At 35.0% G+C, this 26562-nt stretch overlaps 1 protein-coding gene across 1 annotated transcript in view; it reads left to right on the top strand.

The window, feature by feature from the left end:
• The window catches only part of LOC106977000 (transmembrane protease serine 11C-like), a 38006-nt gene extending 12206 nt beyond the window's left edge, over nucleotides 1-25800 (top strand). Inside the window, exons 3-8 of the mRNA XM_053216177.1 lie at nucleotides 14180-14288; nucleotides 14758-14796; nucleotides 18308-18479; nucleotides 19673-19932; nucleotides 21216-21358; nucleotides 25639-25800. Coding sequence (XP_053072152.1) covers nucleotides 14180-14288; nucleotides 14758-14796; nucleotides 18308-18479; nucleotides 19673-19932; nucleotides 21216-21358; nucleotides 25639-25800 — 885 coding nt within the window. The remainder of the gene's footprint in view (nucleotides 1-14179; nucleotides 14289-14757; nucleotides 14797-18307; nucleotides 18480-19672; nucleotides 19933-21215; nucleotides 21359-25638) is intronic.
• The last annotated feature ends 762 nt before the right edge of the window (nucleotides 25801-26562 follow it).

Here is a 26562-nt window from a genome sequence, read left to right on the forward strand (position 1 = left end):
TTTTTTTAATTCCAGTGTAGTTAACATACAGTGTTATACTAGTTTCAGGTGTGCAATTGCATAAACCAGTTCTTATTCTTGGTCATCTAACAGTATTGTGAAAGACAGCTTCTAAAAGGCAGGGACAAGTGTCCCATAATATTCATTCCCAGGATAATGAGTGTCTCTCTGGTCTTCATAAAAGGACAGCCAACGCTCAGCACAGCTAAGCTCAGCTATCAGTTCTCAGCTACAGCAAATTTGACCAAGGGCAGAAAAGTATCCCCGCCCCATAGGAAGGACTAAAAGGATGAAATGTTTGTGAAAAAAATAAATCTAGGCCAAGGGTTCATTTGCATAGAACATCAAAAGGATCCAAAAGCAAAACCTGAACATGTTTCTCCTGGATAAGAAGTCATCGTGTTGTTGAAATGTGACTCTCCTCAGGTTATTAGATGCTTTCTCTTAGAACCTTCCTTCTCACACAGCTTATCCTGTGTGTGGTGACCTTGAAAGAACAGAGAAACAAGCAGATCTGCAAATTAGTGAAAAAACAATCTGGCTTCTTTTTCTAAGTCTAAAGTCAATCATCCCAAATCAAAATCCTTTAAACTCTGCCCTCCATTTTAACATTAACAAAGAAAGCATGTAAGTCCATATCTAACTTAAAAAATCGCTGAGAGAGGTTGAAATCAAATATTATGAAATATTAGTTTTAACAGTTATGAAGTACTGTACAAATACTTTGCTAGGCACTGTGGGGACTTGAAAGAGAAAAAGAGTATTGTTCCTCTCAACAAAAAAGTTTATAAAATAAATAAATACATATACAAGTATACACATTTAACCTCACACTGATTCAGCGTATATGAAAGACATAATTGGTATCATTATTACACAAATACGTTTTAAGTTTATCCAGTAGAAACAGTGTGATGTGGATTGGACCTAATGCTGTCATCAGCTGGTAAAATCAAACAGCAATTGCAAGTTGCTAAATGAGAACAGCTGAAAACTGGTTTTGTCAACAACATGCCCCAAGCCCAGGTTTCTCAGTCAAATGGTGTGTAAACCCTTGTCATCACTTTTGGCCAGCAGTCCCAACAGAGGACAGATTCCTTTAACACTGGTCTCAGAGAAACTGGTTCCTTTCTTTCAGAGCACTTTCCAGGGTTTAATTACGTATTCACTAAAATGATTATTTGATTACTGACCATCTCTTCCATAAGTCATGTTTGCTCACCATTACATCTTCAAGCCTATGCAGGGGCTGGCATATAGCAGCAAGTGATTGTTGGCTGAACTGATGAATTCCACAATATCAAAGCTGCAACTGAAAACCAAAGTAGGAGAGAATATATATAGCCTTTCGCATCTAAGGTTCAACAAAGAATTAAGCCCTAACAAAAATGATGTGAGTGCCTGTTGTCAGTTCTCTTAAGGATGATACATAGGATGATTCCAGATTCATAAAAGAGAACTTCAGATAGATAAAAGAGGATTAAGAGTACACTTATCTTGATGGACACAGAGTAATGTATAGAATTATTGAGTCATTATACTGTACACCTGAATCTAATATAACAATGCATGTTAATTATATTTCAGTAATAGAAGGGGGGAGTTCATTCATTTCATAAAAATGAAAGCTCCCCATGGCGTTAGAGCTTAATTCTCTTCCAGAATCCCAATTAAGGAGGGCTGATTGCAAGTCTGGCACATGTAGGCAGACACTGCCACTCCCAGATTTAGGATGGAAGGAATGCTTCAATTATTGAGAAACATGAACACAATGTTTACTTTAATTTTCCAGTCATTCTTGAATTCCAGGAAAAATGACATTCTACTACCTTCCAAGGTACTAACAATCAGTATTTATGGGATTGTATCCTTCAGTGAGAGACAATGTTTTCTCTATCAATTCTAAACTCAATAGATCAAAGATTTTCAAGTTGATTGGTTAATATAAAACCTAGAAAAACCATTGATGGCATAGTTTTCCCTGCCCATGAAAGAATAGTTTCCTAAAAAAATCTCTTATAAGGCAAATTCCTTAACCTAATACCATTGACTTCAATGGGAAAAATTTTTATGCATTCCAAAACACCTGAATTTATATTCACTTATGCTTAAACACTATCACATTCCTTTAAAATAGAGATGATAACTTCAATAGGTAAAATTGGTTAACATAGCCAATTTTCCTTTATTATTTTATAATATGACTACTTCTATGATCTTGTTATTTTATAGTATGATAACCAAAACAAAACATATATATGATACTTAATGTTTATGTAATTTAAATTTTAATGCACAAAAAAGGGGAGAAAAAAGAACAAGTAAAACAATGCAAATGATATCTCACTATGATGTACTTCACTATCACTGCCATAAACTATTACACCAAGAGCTAAGGAAAAAATGTAATGCTAGACTAGATGTACCAACTACACAACTGCAAGAATGACCACATGGTGGCCCTCTCCTGAAAGCCCTGGAAGGAAAAATTCAAGTCACTCCTTGTAAATGTGAAGAAATGCCTCATAAACATTTTAAACGAAATACCTTATAAAGTTAAATGCTCATAATTTTAATAAACATATTTTAAAATAATAATCATTTCGACAAAAAATACCTTGTACGTACTGGTATACTTAATTATCTATCGAATAGGTATGAGAAATATTTTAAATATTTATACTAAATCATAATTGGTTAAAGTAAAAACTCAAATATGTGGAAGTAATAGAAAGAATAATAACAGAACTTTATATACAAGGATGACAGTCCTGACTCACTGTTAAGAGTTTTATGAGAAGAAGAGTGAAACTCTGGCCTACCACTCATTTGTGAGCAGCTGGCCAACACTGAGATATGGATGATGATTTAGTAAAACACACTTCTTTCATGTGGCTTGATCCTGAGACAATGCATGGCTTCATTCATACCATGCTTTAAGGAACTGAACTAACTAATCATTCTTTGATAAATCCTAGAGGACATTTTTAAAAGCATACTATTGCCCAGAGGGTCCTTTCTTAACCGAGAGCCAATCTTAAGCTCTATAAACCTATTTTATCAGCAAAAGTTTTCTTAAAGTATTCTAACTAGTGTAAGATCTTGGCCATTCAAAATTCCTTGGAAATAAATCTTCTAAAAAAGCAAACTTTCCAAAGAGTTCATATTTTATTTTTTAATAAAACACAAAAAGTCTCTTTAAAATTATTTTTTTCAAAAATCTTTCTCAAAATTTCCACCTACTTTTCTGACATCGCTGTGGAATTCATTAATATATAGTGGATATTGGGGCGCCTGGGTGGCTCAGTCAGTTAAGCATCTGACTTTGGCTCAGTTCATGATTTTGCGGTTCATGGGTTGGAGCCCCACATTGGACTCTGTGCTGACGGCTCAGAGCCTGGAACCTGCTTGGGATTCTGTGTCTCCCCCTCTCTCTGCCCCTCCCCTGCTTGTGCTCTCTCTCTCTCTCTCTTTTTCTCTCAAAAATGAACAAACATTAAAAAAAGAAACATTAAAGTATATATATACTATTATATATATATATATATATATATATATATATATATATATATATATATATAGTGGATATTGTAGTGCCCTAAGGGCATTTAGGGAAGTAAGGTTATTGATGCCTTCAATAAATGATCCCAAGTTTTCAGCTCTTATATTTGTTCTTTATATTTTATTTCTTTCTCATACTTCAATGTCAAGCAGAGTTCTTGATGTCACTTGTTTACTCTATGTTCTTTCTTCTAACTCCTCCAAATCTATTTACATATTTCACAGTAACTTATACATAAAAATTAGAAAAGCAAATAGCCTTTGTTTGTTTGTTTGTTTGTTTGTTTTGAGAGAGAGAGAGCAGGGGAGGGGCAGAGAGGGAGGGAGAGAGAGAATCCCAAGCAGTCTCTACACTGTAGGCATGGCAACTGACACAGGTCTCCATCTCATGTACTGTCAGATTATGACCTGAGAAAAGCAAATAGCCTTTGAATGAGGGTATTTTATTAATTAATTATAATTTATTATATGTATAATTAATTATTAATTTATAACATAAATTATATTAATTAAATTATAATATAAATATATTATATTATATCCTTAATTATATAAGTTCTAGTGAGTTATTTTTTTAATGTAACTTTTGGCTCCTCAGACACCATCATTTCCTGATTCTTGACTTTATTCCAGAGAAAATGTTGCTAAGTCTCCTGAGAAATGTGGAGCATTATTTCTGATGGTATTTCAAAAGGTCTTCCAATAACCCTAGATATTTAATTAAAATAATATTTCTTTAGGTAATTTTAAAATTCAACTTTGAGCTTAGAGTTTGCAATATACAATATTGAATAACACAACTATTAGACACACCTGGAACACAGACATGTCCTAACTGATATCCAGCATCATCCATCTGAGGTTGGGATAGATCTGTATGATGATTAATTTTATGTGGCAACATTGCTGAACCAGAGGATGCCTAGATATCTGGTTAAACATTATTTCTAGGTATACCTGTGAGGATGTTTCCAGAAAATATTAACATTTGAATTGGTGGACTGAGTAAATCTGATTGCCTTTCCCAATGTGGATGAGCATAATCCAACCTATTAAAGGTCTGAATAGGATAAAAAGATAAAGGGTAAATTCTCTCTCCCTCTGCCTGACTTTGAGCTAGAATATTGGTTTTCTCCTGCCCTTGTTCTGGGATTTACACCATTGGAAGTCTATTTCCCAGGCCTTTGGATTTGAACTGGAATTACATCACTGCTTTTGTGGGTGTCCAGCTTGCAGATGGCAGGTCACAGGACTTCTCAGCCTCCATAATTGCCTGTGAGCCAATTCCTCCTAATGCATGGATGAATGAATGAATGAATGAATGAATACTTCTATTTCTCTAGAGAACTCTAATATAACTTCCCAAAGTGCACTGCCAATCACCATCAAGCCCAAATAATCTTAAGTTTGAAACGGGTTTTCAGACAGCCTACTTGCCTCACATAATCCTAAAAGGCCAATTGTACATATAGCTAGACTAATGCTCTTGTCTCTCTTCAAATTTGTCCTAGCTTGTTTGCTTTCATTTCCCAAGAACCTAAGCCTTTTTAGCCACTGCACTCATGTCCAGCTTGAGTGAGTTATAACATAATCAAAATTAAGAGTGATGAGTTTTAGGTTAAAGAACTCCATTTTGGAAAAAAAAAAAAAAAGGAGAGAGAGTTCCACTTTGGGGGTACCTGGGTGGCTTAATTGGTTAAGCGTCTGACTCTTGATCTCAGCTCATGTCTTAATCTCAAGGTTGTGAGTTTAAGCCCCACATTGGGCTCTACACTGTGCATGAAGCCCACTTAAAAAAGAAAAAAAAAAAAAACGGCACTTTGGTAGGGTACATTAAGATTCATTCATTTTTGAAAAACACAAGGTCAAAGCTTTGGTTTCTAAAATTTCATTTTATAATATTGTGTAACATGAGCTACAGGGGAGAGTCTTTAAGCAGATAGATTGGTTAGAAAATAATTAAAATGGTATAAGTGTGAAGAACTGAAAACCTGAACTGTCATAGTGAAAACAGTATTAGAATGGAATTGACATACCTGATATGAGGCAAAACAGTGAGAGAAATTGAATACAGCATCCAACGTTTAAGTCTGAGTAATTAGTGGAATGATAACTTCATATAGAAATAGCATACAATAGAGAAGTAGAATATAGGTGATTAGCTTACATTTTGAGTATTAGATAGAATATACCTCACCAGATAAAGTTATTTATCAAGCATTTGGAAATAAAATATTGGTCCTCTGAAGGAAGTTTGGGTCTAAAACCATAAATATGATGGTCATTCCCATAATATAATAATGAAATACTAAAAAAGAATAAGATTGCAAAGAATATAAGAAGATGAAAAGAGGAAGAGTCAAAGATAGAGTTTTGGGGAATATTTTCACTTATTAAGAAGAAAAAAAGAGGAGTCAGAATTTGAGATTATAAAAAAAATAGATGAAAGGGTATGAGAAAAAGTTTTATAAATATGCCATATGGAATACATGAATTTACCATCTAGGAAGATGGAATAGATGTACTTTTCCCTATTCCCCCCACTAAATACACCTAAAATCCCTAGATATTATATATAAAACAAACTTAAGAAGATCCCAGACTGAGAGGTGACCTCAGGGCCCAACAACATGGTAACAAGTCCCATCAGTTTGCTTCATACATTCTAAAGTGGGAGCTGAAGAAGCCAGTGATCCAAAAACTCCCAAGAATGCAGGGGGTTGGGGGGTGGGGAAGGCTTGCTTTTGTTAATCAAAAGACCAGAAAAGCATCAATATAGCAAGATAGAATGCTTTTAAACAATAACTGCTCTGCTGCAGCCAAAACACCATAGGAAAAAAACTATGGCTTTACCCCAACCCATGGTAGCAAAAGCTAAGTGGGGATCCTCTATTTCCACCCTTCCTGGGCTCTAATTAAATATATACAGGATTTATATACTGAAAACTACACAGCACTGATGAAAGAAATCAAAGAAGATGTAAATAAATGAAGAGAAAAATCATCTTCATGGATTGAAAGACTCAACATAGTAAAGATGTCAATTGTCCCCAAATTGATATACAGGATTATCTTTTTTAGAAAAAAAAATGTAGGAGAAATCTTTTGTATCTAGGGCTAGGTAGAGTTCTTTGACTTGACACCAAAAGCATGTTTCAAAAACAGGAAAATTGATAAACTTCATCAAAATTAAAATTTTTGTTCTGCAAAAGTCTATTAAGGATGAAAAACAAGCTACAGACAGAAAAAAAAATATTTTCATACCACTTATCAAAGGACTAGTATCTAGAATATATAAAGAACTCTCAAAACTCAGTGAAAAAACAATCCATTTAGAAACTAGCAAAAGACACAGAGACATTTAACCAAAAAGAATATACACATGGGAAATAAGCACATGAATATGTGTTCGATATTATTAGCAATTAGAGAAATATAACTTCAAACTACAATGAGGGGTGCCTGGGTGACTCAGTCAGTTAAACATCTGACTCTTGATTTTGGCTCAGGTCATGATATTACAGTTTGTGGGTTCAAGGCCAGCATTGAGCTCTGACAATACAGAGCCTGCTTGGGATTCTCTCCCTCTCTTTCTCCCTCTCACCTGCTCATGTGTGCTCTCTCTCTCTCTTTCTCTCTTCCTCTCTTTCTCTCTCAAAATAAATAAATTTTTAAAAACCAAACAAAAAAACTATAGTGAGATATTGCTACATCTTTATGAAAATGGCTAATTTTTTTTAAATGATGACAAAACCAAATGCTGGCAAAGATGTGGAGAAAATGAATCATTCATATAGCACTCATGAGAATGTAAAGTGTAAATCCATTCTGGAAAATAATCTGGTTCAAAAAAAAATTAAACATACAACAGCCATACAACCCATTAATTGCACTCCTAGGCATTATCCCAGACAGATGATTGTGTTTCCATAAAAACTTACACATGGTGTTGATAGCAGCTTTATACCTAAATGCCAAAAACTTAAAACAATCCAGATATTCTTCAAGAAGTTAAGGGTTAAACAAACTTGGGTACATCATACCATGTAATACTACTTAGCAATAAGAAGAACTTGGATGAATCTCTAGAGAGTTACATTGAGTAAAAGAAGTCAATCCAGAAAAGGTACATACTGTATGAATCTATTTACATGAATATATGGAACATTCTTGAAATGATAAAATTATAGAAGAGGAGAACAGATTAGTGGTTACCAGGGATTAAGGAAGGAGTAGGATGGAAATAAGTAGATATGACTATAAAAGGGCAACATGACAAATTCTTGTGATGATCAAAATGTGCTGTACTTCGACAGCATCAATGTCAATATCCTGGATATGATATTGTACTAGAGCTTTGAAGATATTGTCTTTATAACATCTTGTAAGATATTGCCTTTGGGGGAAATTAGGGAAGCGTAAACATTATTTATTACAAATGCATCTAAATCTGCTATTTATCATAATAAAATGTTGGATTTTTTAAAATTACATTTAAAAAACATACACATTTCTTGGAATTAGATCTTAGATGTCCTGATGAATTTGGCTCTTTATCTCTCGTATTCCTAACTCTCTGAGTTACTGTTGTAACAAATATGATTTAAATGAGTCATAGCATGAATTTTTTAAATGTCTTTGAGAAGTCTGGCAATCTTTTAAGACTCTGAAAAACTAGCACTATGGAGTTACTCCCACTAAAACATAATGATAATATTTTATCTTCTATTTCAGCAACCTAAAATCTTTTCTTATTGACATTACATTCATTTCAGGTGTACAACATAATGATTCAAAATTTGTATATATTGCCAAATGAACACCACAATAAATCTAGTTAACATCTGTCACCGTACATATTAAGAGAAAATGTTTTCTTGCGATGAGAAATTTAAGTTCTATTCTCTTAGAAAGTTTAAAATATGCAATATGAACTAAAGTTACCATGGTGTACCTTACATCCCCATGACCTATTTATTTTATAACGGGAAAATAATCCCCTTTTGACTCCCTTCACCCATTTTTCCCACCTCTCCCCACCCCACATTGACTGATTTGCAGATCCTTGCATCCATGGAATGAATTCCACTTGATCTTTTAATGCATTGATGAATTCAGTTTGCTAATATTTTATTGAGGATTTTTGCATATTTATTCATCAGGAATATAATTTTTTTCATATGACATCTTTGATTTTGGTATCAGGTAATACTGGCTTCATAACATGAGTTTGGAAGTGTTCCCTCCTCTTCCATTTTTTGGAAAAGGCTGAAAAGGATTAGTATTAATTTCTCTGTGAATGTTTGATAGAATTCACCAGTGAAACCATCTGATCCTGGACTTTTTAAGGGAGCTTTTTGATTACTGATTCAATCTCCTTATCAGTAATCAGTCTGTTCAGATTTTCTATTTCTTCATGGTTCAGTCTTGGTAGGTTGTACATTTCCAGGAATGTATCTATTCCTTCTAAGTTGTCAAATTTGTTGGCATTATAATTACTCATAGCAGCTTCTTATGATTCTCTATTTCTGTGGTATCAGGTGTAATGTCTCTTTCTACTTCTGATTTTATTTATTTGAATCCTCTCTTTTTTTTTTCCTGGTGAGTTTAATTAAAGGTTTCTCAAATTTGTTTATCTTTTCAAAGAACCAGCTCTTAGTTTCATCAATTTTTTCTATAGTCCTTTTAGTCTCTATTTCACTTATTTCCTCTCTGATATTTGTTATTTCTTTCCTCCTGGTCACTTCATTCTTCTTCTAGTTCCTTGAGATGGAAAACTAGGTTATTTGAGATTTTTTTCTTGGTGTTAAAATCTTTGGGCATTCATTCATATAAAATTGTAAAGATACTAAAACTATGAGCCAAAACCACTTTGATTCTTCTTTTATATTACTGATGAATTAAATACGACTCTTTCCGGCTTCTCTTAATGTAATATACTTTAAATAGCTGAAAGTACCATATACTAGATGCCAGTTTTAATGTTTTTTCTCCTTAAAGTGATCTACTAATAGATAAATGTATCTACTGCTACTGTAAAATTCTTCCTTATACTTTAGAGTCATATAGCTTTTTTATCATTATTATTAAGTTTCAGATCAGGTTTCAGATTAATTATTCAGATAAATTATTAAGTTGTGCTTCCAAGAGCTTTCACTAAAGCTCATAATGTGGAATAATATCAATAAAGGACAAGAAAAGGCATTCAAAATATGAATACCTCTTTTTTTAAAGAGGTCAACTCAGGTCAGGAAGAAATTTAAACTTAAAGATTTCAGAAATATTTTCCTAACCAGTTTTTCCATTCTTGGTACCTTCTACATTCTTGTCTCTTATGTAGAATTTCTGAAGAAAAACATGAGTCCTATATGTTCTGAGTAAGAAGAGAATAGTTGTGGTTTGTGTTTAATGACAGGTTACTTGTGCAACTTCAAAAGCCATGTAATTGTCATAAATTTACTCATCAGTATTGCATAAAATAAATCTATAAATTCTCTTATGGTTATCACTGGGTCAATTAACCAATGCCTCAATATTTTTATTTTTCTTGTTTTTTTTAAAGTATATAGTTCCAGAATAATTTATTTTTCTGTAGAAAAATACGTTTAAAACAAGCAACTTAAGGGACACCGAGTGGCTCAGTTGGTTAAGCGTCCAAATTCAGCCTAGGTCATGTTCTTGTTGTTCCCAAGTTCAAGCCCCACTTCGGGCTCTGTGCTGACAGCTCAGAGCTGGAGACTGTTTCAGATTCTGCGTCTCCGTCTCTTTCTCTGGCCCTCCCCACTCATTCTCTGTCTCTCTCTTTCTCAAAAATAAATAAAACATTTTTAAAAACTTAAAGAAAAAAAGGAATTTAAATAAATTCCAGAGAAAAAAATTTAATTCTTTCAGCATGAAGAAAATATTACAAGGCGATGGTTATTTTGCATCAAAAACTAACATATGCAAATTGGCAAGAGCAAAAGCTAAGAAATCATATGAGAAGAGGGAGTTAATAAGAAAACCTTCTTGGGGCACCTGGATGGCTCATTGGTTAAGTGTCTGACTTTTGATTTCAGCTCAGGTCACGATCTCACATTTTGTGAGATCCTGCCCTGAGTGGAACTCTGTGCTGACAGTGTAGAGCCTGCTTGGGATTCTCGGTCTCCCTGTCTTTCTGCCCCTCCCCCGCTCTCAATCTCCCTCTCCCCCCCCCCATCTCAAAAATAAATAAAGAAAGAAAAAAAAAAAGAAAAACTTCTTGGAGAAGCTACCTTTCAAGACAGGTCTTAAAGAAAGCCACAGACCTGAACTGAAAGAAATCCACGAAGTATTCTCTGCTTGGTGTTGTACCAGAGCCAAGCCATCAAAATGCAGACCTTCACAAAATGTCTAGGTACCAGGGAAAACAAAAGTGAAAGTGCTACCCTAAATATTAACTTTCTCTCCAATGTGTGTCCTCAAAAGGACCCCTTAGAAACACAAGCGTGTCATGTCAAAAGCATAAGGTAGATGTTATCACTTATATTTTCCATTGCTCACTCTACCAGCATAACTGTCTAAATATTCTCCCTAGCACATGTCTTGTCCTCTCTTCATTACCAGTGGTCTTTTGTGCTACTATCAAAGCTTAAAATCAACAATGGCTAAGTATAGAAGAAGCACAAATAAGATCCAAATAAGTTTGGCTTTTTCACATTTCTTGAAATATGCATTAAGATTAGAAAAATGGAGTGAGTTTCTACCTTAAAAACTACTACCTGCATATATAATTGGTTATTAGGTTTAATTAATTTTAAATATTTAATTAATTTTAAAAGGTTTATTAATTTTATTAAAGGATTTTATTAAAAGATGTATTTATTATAATTAACTCTTAAAATATTTTTTAATGTTATCTTCAGAGTCAAAATGGCAGACATATTAAAGATATGTACTGTAAAAAAACTAATCTACATCACTCTGAGGAATGACAAATATATATGAAACCACAGAGATAATTTTCAGTCTAATTAGAAACACAAAGAAAAGCATTTATTGAGGTTAAGTATGCAGCCACGTGACTAATCAAAACCTTCAGTGTGTGAAGAATTCAGCTTTTGTTCAACCACAATCCAAGTCCACAACTCTGTTCCTTTGCCGTTTAATTCAGACCGGTCTTATTCACACTCCTTTTTGGGGGGGAAGTTAAGGGGCAGGAGATGAAATTATTATGAATGAACTTCCAAGGTTGATAATTCCTGTGTGATAAAACAATTCTAGTAGCTACCTTGCTCAGTAAATCCATGCCCATTTATAATTTTAAAGTTTTCACAGACCTAACACATGAAAATTTTTAAACATCCCATAAAATACATTCTGTAACAGAATTCGGTTACTCTCCTCTATATTTTTAATGCTAGAACCCCAGGGAAATTATCTGAAAAGTAGGATTAATCAATTTATTTAGCATTTGGACTCAGGTAAAGTAAATAAATTCACCTGAGTAGAGTTAAAGCTCAGGATCTATGAAAATTTATATTATAAATGTATCTACTGCTACTATAAAATTCTTCCTTATACTTTAGAATCATATAGCTTAGTTTTCATTATTATTAAGTTTCAGATTTTTTAAGGAATTTTCAGATTTTTAAGATTTCAGATTTTTAAGGAATATTCACTGGATATCAGACTTTTACCAGTACATCCAAATTTGCATATCTTACTTTCTAATTCCAGAAAGATAGCAAATATTAAATAATTGTAGATTCAAAGCCCATTTAGAAAGCACCTAGGTATCTTTTCTAATTCAATGTTCAATAATGAGTGAATTATGGCTATTTTTCCCCCACTTATTTTTAATAGCTTGACTCCTTTCCAAAAAATGTTTGTCATCAACTATTCCTAGTTCCCCTGCTACCCCTCGATGCTAAGTGACTTTTCTTGGTGCATCCAATTTTCTATGCACAAATCTGCCATAGCACTAAACATATATTAAATTATCTACTTAGTTGTATATCTCTTCCACTACACTCCAAGTTCATTGAGGACAGGGTCCATGTCTATTGTCTTTGATTCCTGGCCCATAGGAGAAGATCAGCACACAGTTCCTGAGCTGCTTTTTAAAACCACTTTGTCTTATTATCTATCCTTCGATGGAATCTCCTTTTGGCAAGGGGAATGCCATGTTTGTTGTCACTTCCTTTATACGTTACATTGTAAACAGAGTACCTTAAGTTACAGAGTTGACTCCTTGATTCAAGCATAAATCCATAAGAGTTCTAGCTTTTGAGTGTGAGCCAAAGACTTACAGCAAACACAAATAGCCACAGCAGTGACTCAATCCAAGGAGTGACAGCTTAAATCGCTTCCCCCATTTATTGTACCTGTCTGTCTTTCACCTACCCAAGCAATAGTTATTCTATTAAGCTCTGGTATAATACAACTATTAAAAGCAAATTATAAGTCAAAAACATTTCTCCCCTTTAGCAACACATACATCAATAAAGAAACCTCAAAGAAAGAAGAAAGTTCTGTGAACATAGTAGAGTTCTCTAAATAATTAGTTCATAAGGTGTAGCATTTAACATTTTTCCGGTCAAGTTACAGGAGTATAATCATTTCCCAAACTTTTGATATGGTTTTGTATATTTTGCTAACCACACAAAGCTCAAAATGAAACTCTAAAGGTATCATGTCCAATAAAAATTAGCTTCTGAAAGGCAGCTATGAAGGATTAGGTGGAAATGAGCCACCTTTCAGTTTAAGTGGGTGTGGCTCATACCTACTCAGTCCATCTGACAGTTGAATTGGTCCTGCCTTTTTGTTCAAACAAGTTGACTTTCTGGTAAAGAATTCTTTTGTCCCCTTGATTTGTTGTGCAACCTAAGGTAAGAGTGTGTAACTATAATTGTCATATATAAATGGATACTCCCTCCTGGATTTATAGAAATGCAAGAGCATAATAAAAATGAACCTCCATTGGCATATATAGTATTTAACCTACAGAGCAACTGATGATTCATTTTTTGAAGAGAAACCCTTAAGTAGAAATGGCTAGTATATTTATAGTTCTCTACATCTGAAATTTGGGGCATAATTGTGATTCACTTGTTCACCCTCTCCCCATATACCTTCATCATGAATTAAACACGTTTGCAGTTCTGCAGAGATTTGGGGCCCACAACAAAATCATCTATTGTAGATCTCATTCTGAAATATTCCCTAGATGTATAGGAATGAGTAGACAATATTAAAGTCCGCTTTATTACTAATTTTTTTTATCCAAAACAAATTGGCATACTTAATTGAGTGTTCTGAATAACTGAAACCACACAAAGGGTATTAATTTTAAAAGGATCAAAATATACCAAAATGCACTCAACACCAAAAAAAAATGCACTGCATAAATAATGTGCATAGTCTCTCCTAGTTATTAGCATTATTTGTTATGCTATCTGGTTATTTCAGTATTTAAGCCTGGTTTCTCAAAACGCAGAGCCTGAGACAGACTCACATGTGGTATTTGATCTAAGAAAGAGTAAAAGGCAAAAAGCATAAAATAAGGAGGGAGAATTTCCAACATCAGGGGCAACTCTAGCTCCATCCCATAGAATCTTCTGAATTATATATCAGAACTGTGCTCCCCAATGACTAACAGGGGAAGAATTTGTCCATTGACACCCATCTTGCACCAGCTCCTACAGAGTTAACTCCTACATTTCCTATTGTCCATCTGGGAATGTCCAGCAGGCCCCTTCTGGCAGAAAGTGAGAAGCTAAGGTGCTAACTTGAGAAGGGCATGTGCCAAATTACTCCCGAGTAAAGTGAATCCAAATCTGTATGAAATCGGTCACCATATTGTGGCTGATTTTAGATATGGCCAAGAGTATTTAAAGTGGTACAAAGACTAATGTTAAATACATTCAGTTACCTGGTGACTTGGAATCAAGACACAGTGAAAGATCACCATTTTTATATATTTTAGTACTTTTTAGGACCCAGACCTTTTTTTCAACTTATAATGGGGAACTTGAGAGTCTTTAGAAGCAGAGGAATGAAAACTAAGATTTTATTTCTCTCTATGCTAATCCATGAACATAGAAAGCATATAGTCAAAACTGAATAAAATGATTGTTTACAGAATAATGTGTTCCCCAAAACAAAATAATTAGTATTAATTAATATTTTAAAATGTTCAGAAATGTAAATATTTTTTTCTTTTTCTTTGACTTTTAGACATTGAAATGCCAGCAGCAGAAAATCTTCTCAATACCTGTAAGTTCATTGACAAAGAGTTATTTTCTAATGAAATTTAATTCCTTGGATGGCAAAAAAGAACTTCACTTGACAGTCAATACAGTGTACATAAAGATGTAATGGGAAGCCTGCTTTCAGAAACTTGTAAAAGGATGACTGTGGTTGATCTTAAATTGACTGATATCATGGATTTTAAATGAGGAAGACATTATTACATGCCATAATGGCAGAGGGTATCTAGGGACAAGCAGTGATAATTAAGAACTTAGGATCTAAAACCAGCTACACATCAGTGTTGAGCCCCAGATCATACACTTACCAACTGGATGAATTTACATAGGTTATTTAATTTCTGAAACCTTCAGTTCCAAGCCACTGCGATGATAAAAGAAGGCAGCACAAGTAAAGTACTTACAAAAGTGTACAGTTCATAATAAGCACTCAGTAGATTTCAGCTATTTGTATTTTTTATTCTGCCTATAAAAGCTTTAGGCCTAGGAACTCTCTGTGGAATTCTGATGATACAAGCCAAGTTCAGTGTGCTGAGACTTACATGCAGGCAGCTCCCTTGCTGGCCAAGGCGTTCTGCTTCTATTCTCCGAACCACTGCCCAGGGAAATCTGATCCACAGGGTTGCCAGAACTTGTAGCAGGCTGTCAGAGGAGCACTGCTCTTACCTGGGCAATGAGACTAATTCTGGCAGCTGGAAATCACCCTCCAGAGCCAAGCAACACCAACGTCATTGGTCCTTACTACCTTCCAGTCACAGCATAGTTATTTCTGAGCAACCTGGGCAAAACTTAAACACAAAGCTTTATTGGATTATTTTTCTTTCTGACATATTTTTACTGAACAACCCTCAAGGAACTTAATAAGACATTTTAGGCGTCCCTGGGTGGCTCAGTTGAACACCCAACTCAATTTTGGCTCAGGTCATCATCCCAGGGATGTAGGATCGAGCCCTGCATCAAATCCCACGTTGGGCTCTTCACTAAGCATGCAGCCTGTTTAAGATTCTCTCTTTCTCTCCTCTGCCTCCCTGTCCAACTCCCACTCTCTCTCTCTAAAAAAAATTTTTTTAAGACATTTTAAAGTCAATTATTCCAATTAAAAATTTTTTTACTGATACAATCAAAATCCACAATTAAAAATTTGTCAGGTTGATAGAAAAGAGGTATACAAGACAGGAATAAAAACAGTAGTAGGAAAGAGACTGGCCAATTTGTATTCTCTCTAGCCAGAAGACTAAGCAACCATCCAGATCAGCATTCTGAATTTGATTTGACCTATCTGAGGTTTTAATTATATTTTAAATAAAAAGTAAGGGGGGGAGAGGGAGGCAAGAAAAATCAAACAGGGTTGAAGAAAGAATAGAGTCTGGTACATGACAAAGTATGTTAAAGTACAGTCATAAATGGGATGCAAGTTACCAGGGTAGGGAGGCTGTAAGAGCTTGGTAGATTCTTTGATGTTTCTGAAAGTATCAGCCATCAAGTCTCCATTATATTCCTTAAATTCTTGAAGTTTACCCTGTGACCTTTGATATAACAAAAGCTCCAAGGTGTCATGTAAGATTTCAGCAGAGGTAATAACAAGGTAATGCTGCAGAGGTGGCAGCCAGAAGCTTAACAGACACAACAACCATGAGTAAATGGGAATTCAGAACAGAAATTAATGGACAAATATAAATTAGGCTACAGTTCTGAACAAATGCACAAGCAGGAAAGTGGAGTCACACAGGGGAGGTCCTCCAAGCCCACAGAGAAGCATCTTTGTTTTTATATTCCTCCGAAGGAAGTTCAGTAAAGGCCAACTTCCTTTAGGAGTTGTCCAAATGGGAGGGAGGATAGGGAAGAACCATTATACCTTTGGGTTCTGAGTTATTTGTTTTATCCTCTGTAGATTCCATGATAAGGGAGTGGAAAGAAAGGAAAAGAAAAGGGAGTTATAGTTAGTGGGTCAATATGAAAGCTCATTCAAAAATAAAAACCACAAAGGCTCTGCTTCAGCTAAGTGGTTTTATGAAAAGGATGCCTTAACAACCTGAGGTTTAGATTGCATCAAATAAAACAATCTAGAATCAGAATCAATATACAAATTTAAGGACTTCAGAGGGTTAGTGAAGATCTTTTTAAGTCTGCATGTCCCTCCCCTGTGTTTCTGGTGCCTTTCCACCTTCAGGAAAGAATATCTCAAGACACATCTTAACACATTTCTGTGAAGCAATTGACCATCTAACCTTTCCAATTAATTTAAATGTTCTTGTTCATGATACAAATACCTTTCTCTAATTCAGAGTTGCTTAACCTTAACACTATTAACACTGTAGGCCAATTTGTTTGTTTCAGGGACAGTCCTGTGCCTTCTAGATTTTTAGCAGCATCCCCAACCTCTACCAATAAATACCAGTAGTGCATCCTCCACCCCAATTATGACAACCAAAAACATCTCCAGATCTTGCCAAATTTCTCCTGGGGTTAGGAGTGGAGTGCAAAATTGTCCCTGATTGAGAACCACTGCTTTCATCTATGCCCACTGCACTGATTATGGCAAGTTTTTCTCACTCTAAGTGTTAGGAACACACCCATTACAAAAATGGGTCCTGCAGTCAAATATCATTTTTATTTCAAGATGTCTTATGGGTTATATGACATGGACTTCATTTCTATATACATTTGTTGAGCACCTCATAGGTTATAGGTTCTCTGTGATAGGTTCTAGAAATATGTATATATTTTAAAATATATGGTTCCTGCTCTCTAAAACATTTAATAAGGCTGACAATCTCTAGTAAAAGATACAATAAATTGTTAAGGAACAAGCTCAGTGCTTTAGCTGGAGTAACATGACTTAGTCAAGAGAATCAGAGAGAGACACAATAATAGTGAAGTTGTACTATTACTGCAAATTTGCTTTAAAGACTTAAAGAGTCCAGCAGTTTCTCTGGATCTAAATTGACACTAGAGCATAGTCCTGTTTCAGAGAATCGTTTTACTTTGAGAAAGGGTTGGCTATCTTCAAGTGTTATTCCTTTAGGCCAGATGTTGTGTATTGTAACAAACGCTAACACATTTCTGTCTACTCTATCTCTTGTCACTATCCCATTGGCATTTGTAGCCATTCACTCTTTCTTATAAATGTTTCAGAGCAATCACTGTGTTAAACAACTGCTCACAAAATTACAAGCCACACATTTTCATATACAACCTAGTAACTGGTTATCAATTATTATCTTCTAAATTCAAACACTTCATTTTATATGCTTCTTATAACAGATCATAGCAAGGTCATACAGACACACAGAGAGTTATGTGACTAATGAGGATGGGCAGGTGAAAATGTCAATCTATTTTGGGTGAATTCTCAAAAAATCTCATATCAGCAGTTAGTCCTAACTTCTCCAAGACTATGGGCTTTTCCTCAGTTAACAGTTAATAGTGACGTGTATTACAAGAGTTTGTTAACTATAGCAATGCATGCAAAAGCAATATCAGTATCATTATATGCTAACTAACTCCATTTTGAGCAGGTTGTGGACAACGAACAATAACTCCTTCTGGCAACAAGATAGCAGGGGGCAAGGATGCCCAAGAAGGGGAATGGCCTTGGCAAGCTAGCCTTCAACAGAACAGTATCCACCGGTGTGGAGCCACTCTGATTAGTAACAGCTGGCTTGTCACTGCTGCTCACTGTTTCATAAAGTAAGCTCTGGACTACATAAAGGCTCAAAGCCACTCATGCACCTGAAAGTCTGAGATACATATCTTTTAAGAACATAGATTATACAACTATGCCTCCAACTATTCAATACTGTGAAGTATACTCTCAAAATTTCTCAATGAATTATCAGTTTTTAAAAACAGATATATTCAGGGTAGAGCAGGAATTGTCAACAGTGGCACTATTATATTTGGTCCAAATGATTCTTAGTTTTGGAGTGAGGGGTATCCTGTGCATTATAGAATATTTAGCAGCATCCCTGGTTCCCACCCACCAAATGCCAGTAGCATGCCCCCAGGACTGAAAACCAAAAATGTCTCCAGTTATTACCAAATGTCTCCTGAAGGATACTGAGTTTCCCTTAGTTGAGAATCACTAAGCTATGCTTAATCCATTTTATAAAGAAACTATAAATCCTGAACACTATTCTTCTATTTCTTTCTCATCATTATTTAATTTGGTCTTATTTATTTAATCATAAGTATTTGAATTCATCCTGCATCCTCCAATATATATTATAGCCCTACTTGAAATTATTATTTCTTTAAAAGATACATTATTACACCAAAAGTTTGCTTTGTTTTTACCCTTTTGTTTGATGTTTAATTTTACTAATTTCTATTGGCTTTATGTAGCACTTATTGGTTTTATTTGTAAATAAAAATCCCTCTTAAACTTGAGATTTTGAATATGTTCCAGCAACACTATTTTTCAGTGCTTAATAGATAAACCCTTGATTAACAAATAGTAGTAAAAGTCATAAGTATCTTCCTATTTATAGTTTTTAAATATTATAAAAGAGGATTTCTTCTATTTCCTTAATTTCCATGAGTTTACTCTGTCCCATAATCTTGCCCACTTTTTATTTAATCTTACGATCTTGTCTTATCATATTTAGCTTTCTAAATATCCTTGAGTCTTTCTGGAGAGATAAAAGGTAGTTTCCATGGCTTATCTCTTAAAATATATCTTATTAAAAAAATAAAATATAGCTTATTGCATTATTCAAAGTCTATTCATGTTATTATTATTTTTCTCTTACACATAGCTTTACTTTTATATGTTAAATGCACTAAGGTATTCAATATGTGTCTAATTGTTTTAAAACATATAAGATGTTAATTCCTGCAACTCTGAAATATAGGACTTTTAATAAATAAATCTATTTCTTTAGGGCCAGGGATCCCAAAGAATGGAATGTTAGTTTTGGTCTTCTTTTAAGTGATCCACAAACAAAACGAAGTATCAAGGATATTATAATTCATGAAAACTATCATTACCCTGCACACGATAATGACATAGCTGTTGTGCATCTGTCCTCGCCAGTATTATACACAAGCAACATCCGAAGAGCATGTCTTCCTGAAGCTACTTACACATTCCCACCCAATTCAAATGTGGTGGTCACTGGATGGGGAACATTAAAGTCTGATGGTGAGTTCCTAACCTTCTTCCATTACATGGTTTGAGCTCTAGGAGTTAAAAAAAAAATACTCTGAATCACAACTAAACCTGAGATAGATTTTCTCTGGGTCATTTTGAAGAGGATAATGTGCAATGGATTGAAAATTTATCTTCAACCACATTCATATGGAAACTACAATTTCCTAGAGCTTTTACCATAATTGCCCTTAACAATGGTAGTTTTAATAGAAAGGCATTGTTGAATAAGTAATTCATTTTCTTCCATTTTCTTCATTCATTATCCAATAAATATTTATCTTGATTACCACCTTTATACCAAATACTGGTCTAGGTGGTTTGGATATATAAATCTATAAAATAGGCAAATATTCCTGCCCTCAAAAGCTTATATATTTAGTAAAAGAAGACAATAACCATAAAATACAATAAATACGTAGATTACACAGCATGTTTTATGCAGGTAAGTACCAAAGCAAAACAAACAAACAAACAAGACTACAGAGGTTTGGGTATTTTTGACGGGGAGAAATGAATAGCTCTATGTGAAAAGGCAATACTTGAGCAAAGATCATTTAAATATGTGCATTCCCATGACCCTAGTTATGTAAAGATTTAGTGGCTATTTATGTTCATAAATGCATTGGAAAACAGAAAAAATAAATCTAAAATTAATTTTGAGGTTCAGAATTACAGTAACAGCAGAAAATCTTAAAATGATTATAAAATATAAGTTTTGGAATTTGAATTTTTCATTTTGTTTTCTAACACATACAAGTAATAAATATAAAATTCCAAAACAATTCAAAAGGGAAAAAAAATCCCATTACACATGGATGAACACACTAAGTATTTCAAATATGGTCATTTTTTAATGTTTATTTTTGAGAGAGAGAGAGAGAGAGAGAGAGAGAGAGAGAGAGAGAGAGAGAATTCAAGCCAAGGAGGGGCAGAGACAGAGAGGGAGACCCAGAATCCAAAGCAGGTTCCAGGCCCTGAGCTGTCAGCATAGAGCCCGACGCGGGGCTCAAACCCAGGAACCATGAGATCATGACCTGAGCCAAAGTCGGATGCACAACTAACTAAGCTACCCAGACGCCCCTAAATGTGGTCATTTTTAACAATAGCTTGGTATGTTCATTGCATTACTACTTTGTTACTAAGAAAGGAGGCAAAAGCTTAATTAAAACATATGTTTTACATTGATTTGGAAATTGTATACAGTAGTACAAATAAACTTAGCCAGAGATACTAATATTGACTTCAGCAAAAAGTATACACTTTTCTTCCTTTAGGAACAAGTCCTAATATACTCCAAAAAGGATTAGTGAAGATTATAGATAATAAAACCTGCAACAGTGAAGAGGTATATGGTGGTGTGATCACACCTGGAATGTTGTGTGCTGGGTTCCTGGAAGGAAGTGTGGATGCCTGCCAGGTAAAGCTGCCTATTCCATTTTCAGGATTTTTTCCTTGTGTATTTTAATTCCAATTAATTTGTTCAATTTTCTCAAAAGACTGACAATTTTTAAAGGTTTAAGTTTGTTTTGTAGCCAGAGTAATTAATTAGAATTATATTGCCATCTGATAGGTCCTACTAAAATACTAAAGAGCTAAGCCTCTCTTATGGTTATAAGAAGCTGGGAATAAGACTGGGGAAGAGACTAAATTTGGAATAAGCAGGAAAAAGATGAAGGGAATTTTGGTAAATTTAGTTGGATTGGCCCTCTTTTACTGAGAAACACTCAACTGAATCCGACACCAAACCGAACGATCATGGAGCTTTCTTAATTTGAGTGGCTTCAACACCCTAAATATTTTATTTATTTAACAATGCTTATATAGCATCTCCATGTGGTAGCCACTGTTTTAAGCTCTTTACAAATGCTAATTTCTTCCAGTTATGACAATTCTGTGATGTATACTTGTACTATTATAAGCCCTATTTCTTAGTTGAAGGGACTGAGACAAAGAAATCAAGTAATTTGTCTAAACTTACACAGGCATTAAGCGGTAGAACCCAGATTTAAACAGAGGATTTGGGGCTGCACAGCCTATATTCTGAATGCTATACTAAGCTGCCTTTCCTTATGCTTAATATGCTTCAAACACCTCTCAGGCTGTTTACAAGCAATAGTCCCAGAGTTAACAAAAGTACTACTCTGGTTATCTAGGCGGGCAGAATCAGGGGTAAATCCAGGACAACCCTTATTTTACTCCTTCATTTCTATGCACTACTATGTCCCATACTCTGTGCTAGGTGCAGGGGAGCTAAACGTTAATAAAGCATTATTCATGTACTCTAGGAGCTAGAAGACATACAAACAAGTACTTGTAATACATAATTATCATCTCTCATTACAGAGTCCCATCTTTCCAACTCTCACACTAATCCTATTCTTCAAAGTTATGACAAGCTTAGATCTCGATTTTCTCAATTTTCTCTCAGTCCATCACCCTCAGGAATATGACTGTCTTCTAAACTTATGCAGCCTAGAGGTTTTATTATTTCAACCTTTCCATTGCCAGCACCCTAATGACTTCACCATCTTCTACTTCCCCACAGCCATGCTAATAATCTCCAACCACAGAGCAATATGACTATTTTATTGGCTCCTATATGTGAACTCCTGAGAACAACTAGGAGAAACCTTGCAGCCTTGTAAATTGGTGTCATATAATCACAGCTGAGTCCTTACCACATTATAGAATTATTGAATGCATCCTTTATATATATATGCATATCCTATATAAGCAACATTTCATTACATTGTTTGAATGTGTCCCTATATGCTCTTGTATTCCTTAACATATGACATTTCCTCATACTAACTAGAAAAAAAGAAATCATGAGAACTCCTTTAATTTCTTTTCTATATGATAAATTTATATTTGTACCTATCCTCGCATTCTAGGCTCAGCACAAAAAAAAATTTCTTCTACTCTGCAAAGCTAATCTTTTCCCTGTATTCTTCATCCATTCTCTATCTATACAGATATTTGTGCTTTACATTAATTTGAACTTTCTTCCATATTTTCCAAACTGTTCCACTCCAACAATATTCTGCAAATACTATCAGATCTCTCCTTTAGTACACTGTACTCTTTCTTTTTCTGTTATTGGTCAAATCTCTAAAGAATAGTCTACCATCATTGTTCCATATTCTCAACTTATTCACTCTCTGACCCACTGCTTGCAGGCTTTTGCCCTACCAGTCCAGATTAGCCAAGATGGTCTAATTGCTAAATCCAATACATGCAGAGGGGAAGACGGACTGGAAGCAAGTACGCTAGAGATATTATGATCTATTAAAATATTTTACCTGAGAAAGGTAAAGAGGGCTTCAACTAAGATACAGTAAGAATGAAGAGGCACTGAGACAGGGGGACAAGACTGCGAGCCTGATTAGAAGTGAGGAAGGGTCTGACACTTGATCTCAGCTCAAGTCTTGATCTCAGGATCATGAGTTTGAGCCCCGCGTTGGGCTCCACACTGGGCATGGGGCCTACTTAAAACATCATCATCAACAACAACAACAAACAACAGGATGAATATTATTCAATTCTATTTGCTTATGGGTCAGCAATGCAACCCCATCTATTCCTTAATTTGTCTGAACTTTCTGTAAAATCTGCTACACAAAGGTTTTGTATGAAAAGTTTGTTGTTTGTGTGTGAAAAAAAAAACAGGGTAGGAATAGGGAAAAGAAAGAATACATGCTAAATTCCATACTTATCCCTGAACAAAGGGAGAGAAGATGTACAGAAGAAAAGCAGGCTTGTGGAGGTTTAAAGTTTGGGGCATGCTAAATTTGAGGTGCTTGTGGAATAACTAGGCATATATGTCCAACGTGGCATTAGAAATCAAAACCTTGAGCTCAGGAAAGAGTTCTGGCTGTACATATATACCTGAAAGTTATTGTCAGCTGGGGGGCAGTTAAATTTATAAGCACAGATATAATTGCTCAGATAAAGAATATAAAATAAGAAGCACCCAAGATTTAGAACTCGGATATAAATGCTCCTAAGAAGCTAACAGTAAGAGATAAGGAAAACTAAGGGGAAAAAAATTAGAAATTGGTATCACAGGGTCACAGAATTCCAGGGATCAGAACAAAAGGGAATAGTCAACAAGTCACACAAGCCATACAGTAAGATAAATGCTGGAAAGAGTGTATCAACTTCAACAATTGTTTATTGGCAAAGTTTAGAAGGTTCATTGGTGGAAAGAAAAACCATTTAGAAGAAAGTTGAAAATAAGACAAAAAAATGGAAATTTCAATATAGACTACTACTTCAAGCCACTTAGCTGTGAAAGGAAGATAATTAGGGCAATAGAAGAGGTCTTAAGATACAGAAAGGCTGTCATTTTTTCAGATGGGCAAAACTGAAAAAAAAAGTGTATATTCACGGTGGGGAAAGACAGTGGAGGAAATGAAGACATTATTAGGAAAAACAAACAAGAAAAGAGAAGAGTATTGACAGAATAGTGTCCTTGGTCCAAAGAACAGGTGGGGAGATTAGCCTTAGAAAGAACTAAATACCTCCATTTATCAGACGATAGTAACTATAGATGTGGGCTGATGCAGGTGAGCTAGAAACTCAAAAGAGACAAGGACAAGAAATGGAGAGATTGCTATTATTCTCCACTTACTCTATGAATTTGAAACCAAGAGATTAGGTTCAGAGTCTAGGAACCTGATTTTTAAAAATTGTAAAATAGGCCTTTTGTACTATTGGTAGGAATGTAAAATGGTGCAGCCTCTATGGAAAACAACATGGTGGTTCCTCAAAAAATTAAAAATAGATTACTATATGATCCAGCAAGTCCATTTCTGGGTATATACTCAAAATAATTGAAAGCAAGGACACAAATAGAGATTTGTACATTTAATTCATAGCAGCATTATTCACAATAGCCAAAAGATGGAAGCAACCCAAATGCCCATTGATAGAAAAGTGGACAAACAAAATGTGGTATATACATAAAATAGAGTATTAGTCAGCCTAAGGAAGGGAATGCTGACACATGCTACAACATGGACAAAACTTGAAGACACTGTGTTAAGTGAAATAAGCCAGTCACAAAAGTATAAATACTGTATGACTCCATTCATATGAGGTACTTGGAGTAGTCAGACTCATAGAGACAGAAAGTAAAATGGTGGTTGCCAGAAGCTGGGAAAAGCAGGATATGGGGAGATCTTGTTTAATGGGTATAAAGTTTTAGTTCTGCAAAATGAAAAAAGTTGTGGAAGTGGATGGTGTTGATGATCGCACAGTATGAATGTAGTTAATGCCATTGAGGTGTACATTTAAAATGGTTAAGGGGCGCCTGAGTGGCTCAGTCGGTTGAGCGTCCGACTTCGGCTCAGGTCACGATCTCGCGGTCCGCGAGTTCGAGCCCCGCATTGGGCTCTGGGCTGATGGCTCGGAGCCTGGAGCCTGCTTCCAATTCTGTGTCTCCCTCTCTCTCTGCCCCTCCCCCGTTCATGCTCTGTCTCTCTCTGTCTCAAAAATAAATAACAATTAAAAAAATTTTTTAAATAAATAAATGATTATAAGCACAAAAATATTCTATACTAAAATCATTTTACTATGGAAATATCTAGGGTTTTATTTTCCTTTTTCTGTGTCTCCCTGTCTTTATTACAAAGAAAAATAAGCAGTATTTTTACCTTTAAACTATAGTAATTGTATGTATCCTCTTCTCCCTAGGGTGACTCTGGTGGACCTCTGGTTGGTGCAGATTATAAAGGCACTTGGTTCCTTGCTGGTATTGTAAGCTGGGGAGATGAATGTGCTCTTCCAAACAAGCCTGGTGTCTACACTCGAGTAACATACTACCGAGACTGGATCTTGTCCAAAACTGGTCTCTAGTGCAGAAGTTCTTTACAGATTAAAGCTTGAGGGACACCTGGGTGGTCAGTTACTTGAGCATCCTACTTCAGCTCAGATCATGATCTCGCAGTTCATGGATTCAAGCCCCACATTGGGCTCTCTGCTGTCAGTGCAGAGCCCGCTTCAGATCCTCTGTCCCCCACCCCTCTCTCTCTCTCTGCATCTTCTCTGTTGTGCTCACTCTCTCAAAAAGAAATAAACATTAAAAAAAAAGAAGCTTGAAAATGATCCCCTGTGAAATATTTGTAATTCCCAAGCTACACGTAACTTAGAATCACCTCTCTTTATGCACATTTAATATTGCAAACATAGAGATATATAATTTTAGAACTGTGAAAACTTTTTGTATACTAGACTTTGAAAAAGGGTTAGTGACAGTAATGAACCAGAACATATTATCTCCCCTATACCTCTCTCTAGACTGAAGGTAATTACATGAGTAAATATGGATTACAGTTTACTAAGGAGGTCTTTTCTGCTGATTTGTAGATCTAGGTCCCTTAGGAAATCATAGAAGAGATGTTAGCAATAAAGTCCCTTCTTAGTATATAAATAATCCCCAGCTGAATCACATCGTTGCTACAAAAATTATATATTGATAGGTTGTAGCCTAATGAATTGCAGTAATATAAAAATTTCCAAAGAAAATCTGTCTACCTATTTTCTTTCTAGTCTTTGTGCCAATGCTAATCTCTTCTCTATTTATGGCTTCCTCACCTGGACTGACACAAAACAGCACGA

The sequence above is a fragment of the Acinonyx jubatus genome, chromosome B1, assembly GCF_027475565.1.
Source record: "Acinonyx jubatus isolate Ajub_Pintada_27869175 chromosome B1, VMU_Ajub_asm_v1.0, whole genome shotgun sequence".
NCBI lineage: Eukaryota > Metazoa > Chordata > Mammalia > Carnivora > Felidae > Acinonyx > Acinonyx jubatus.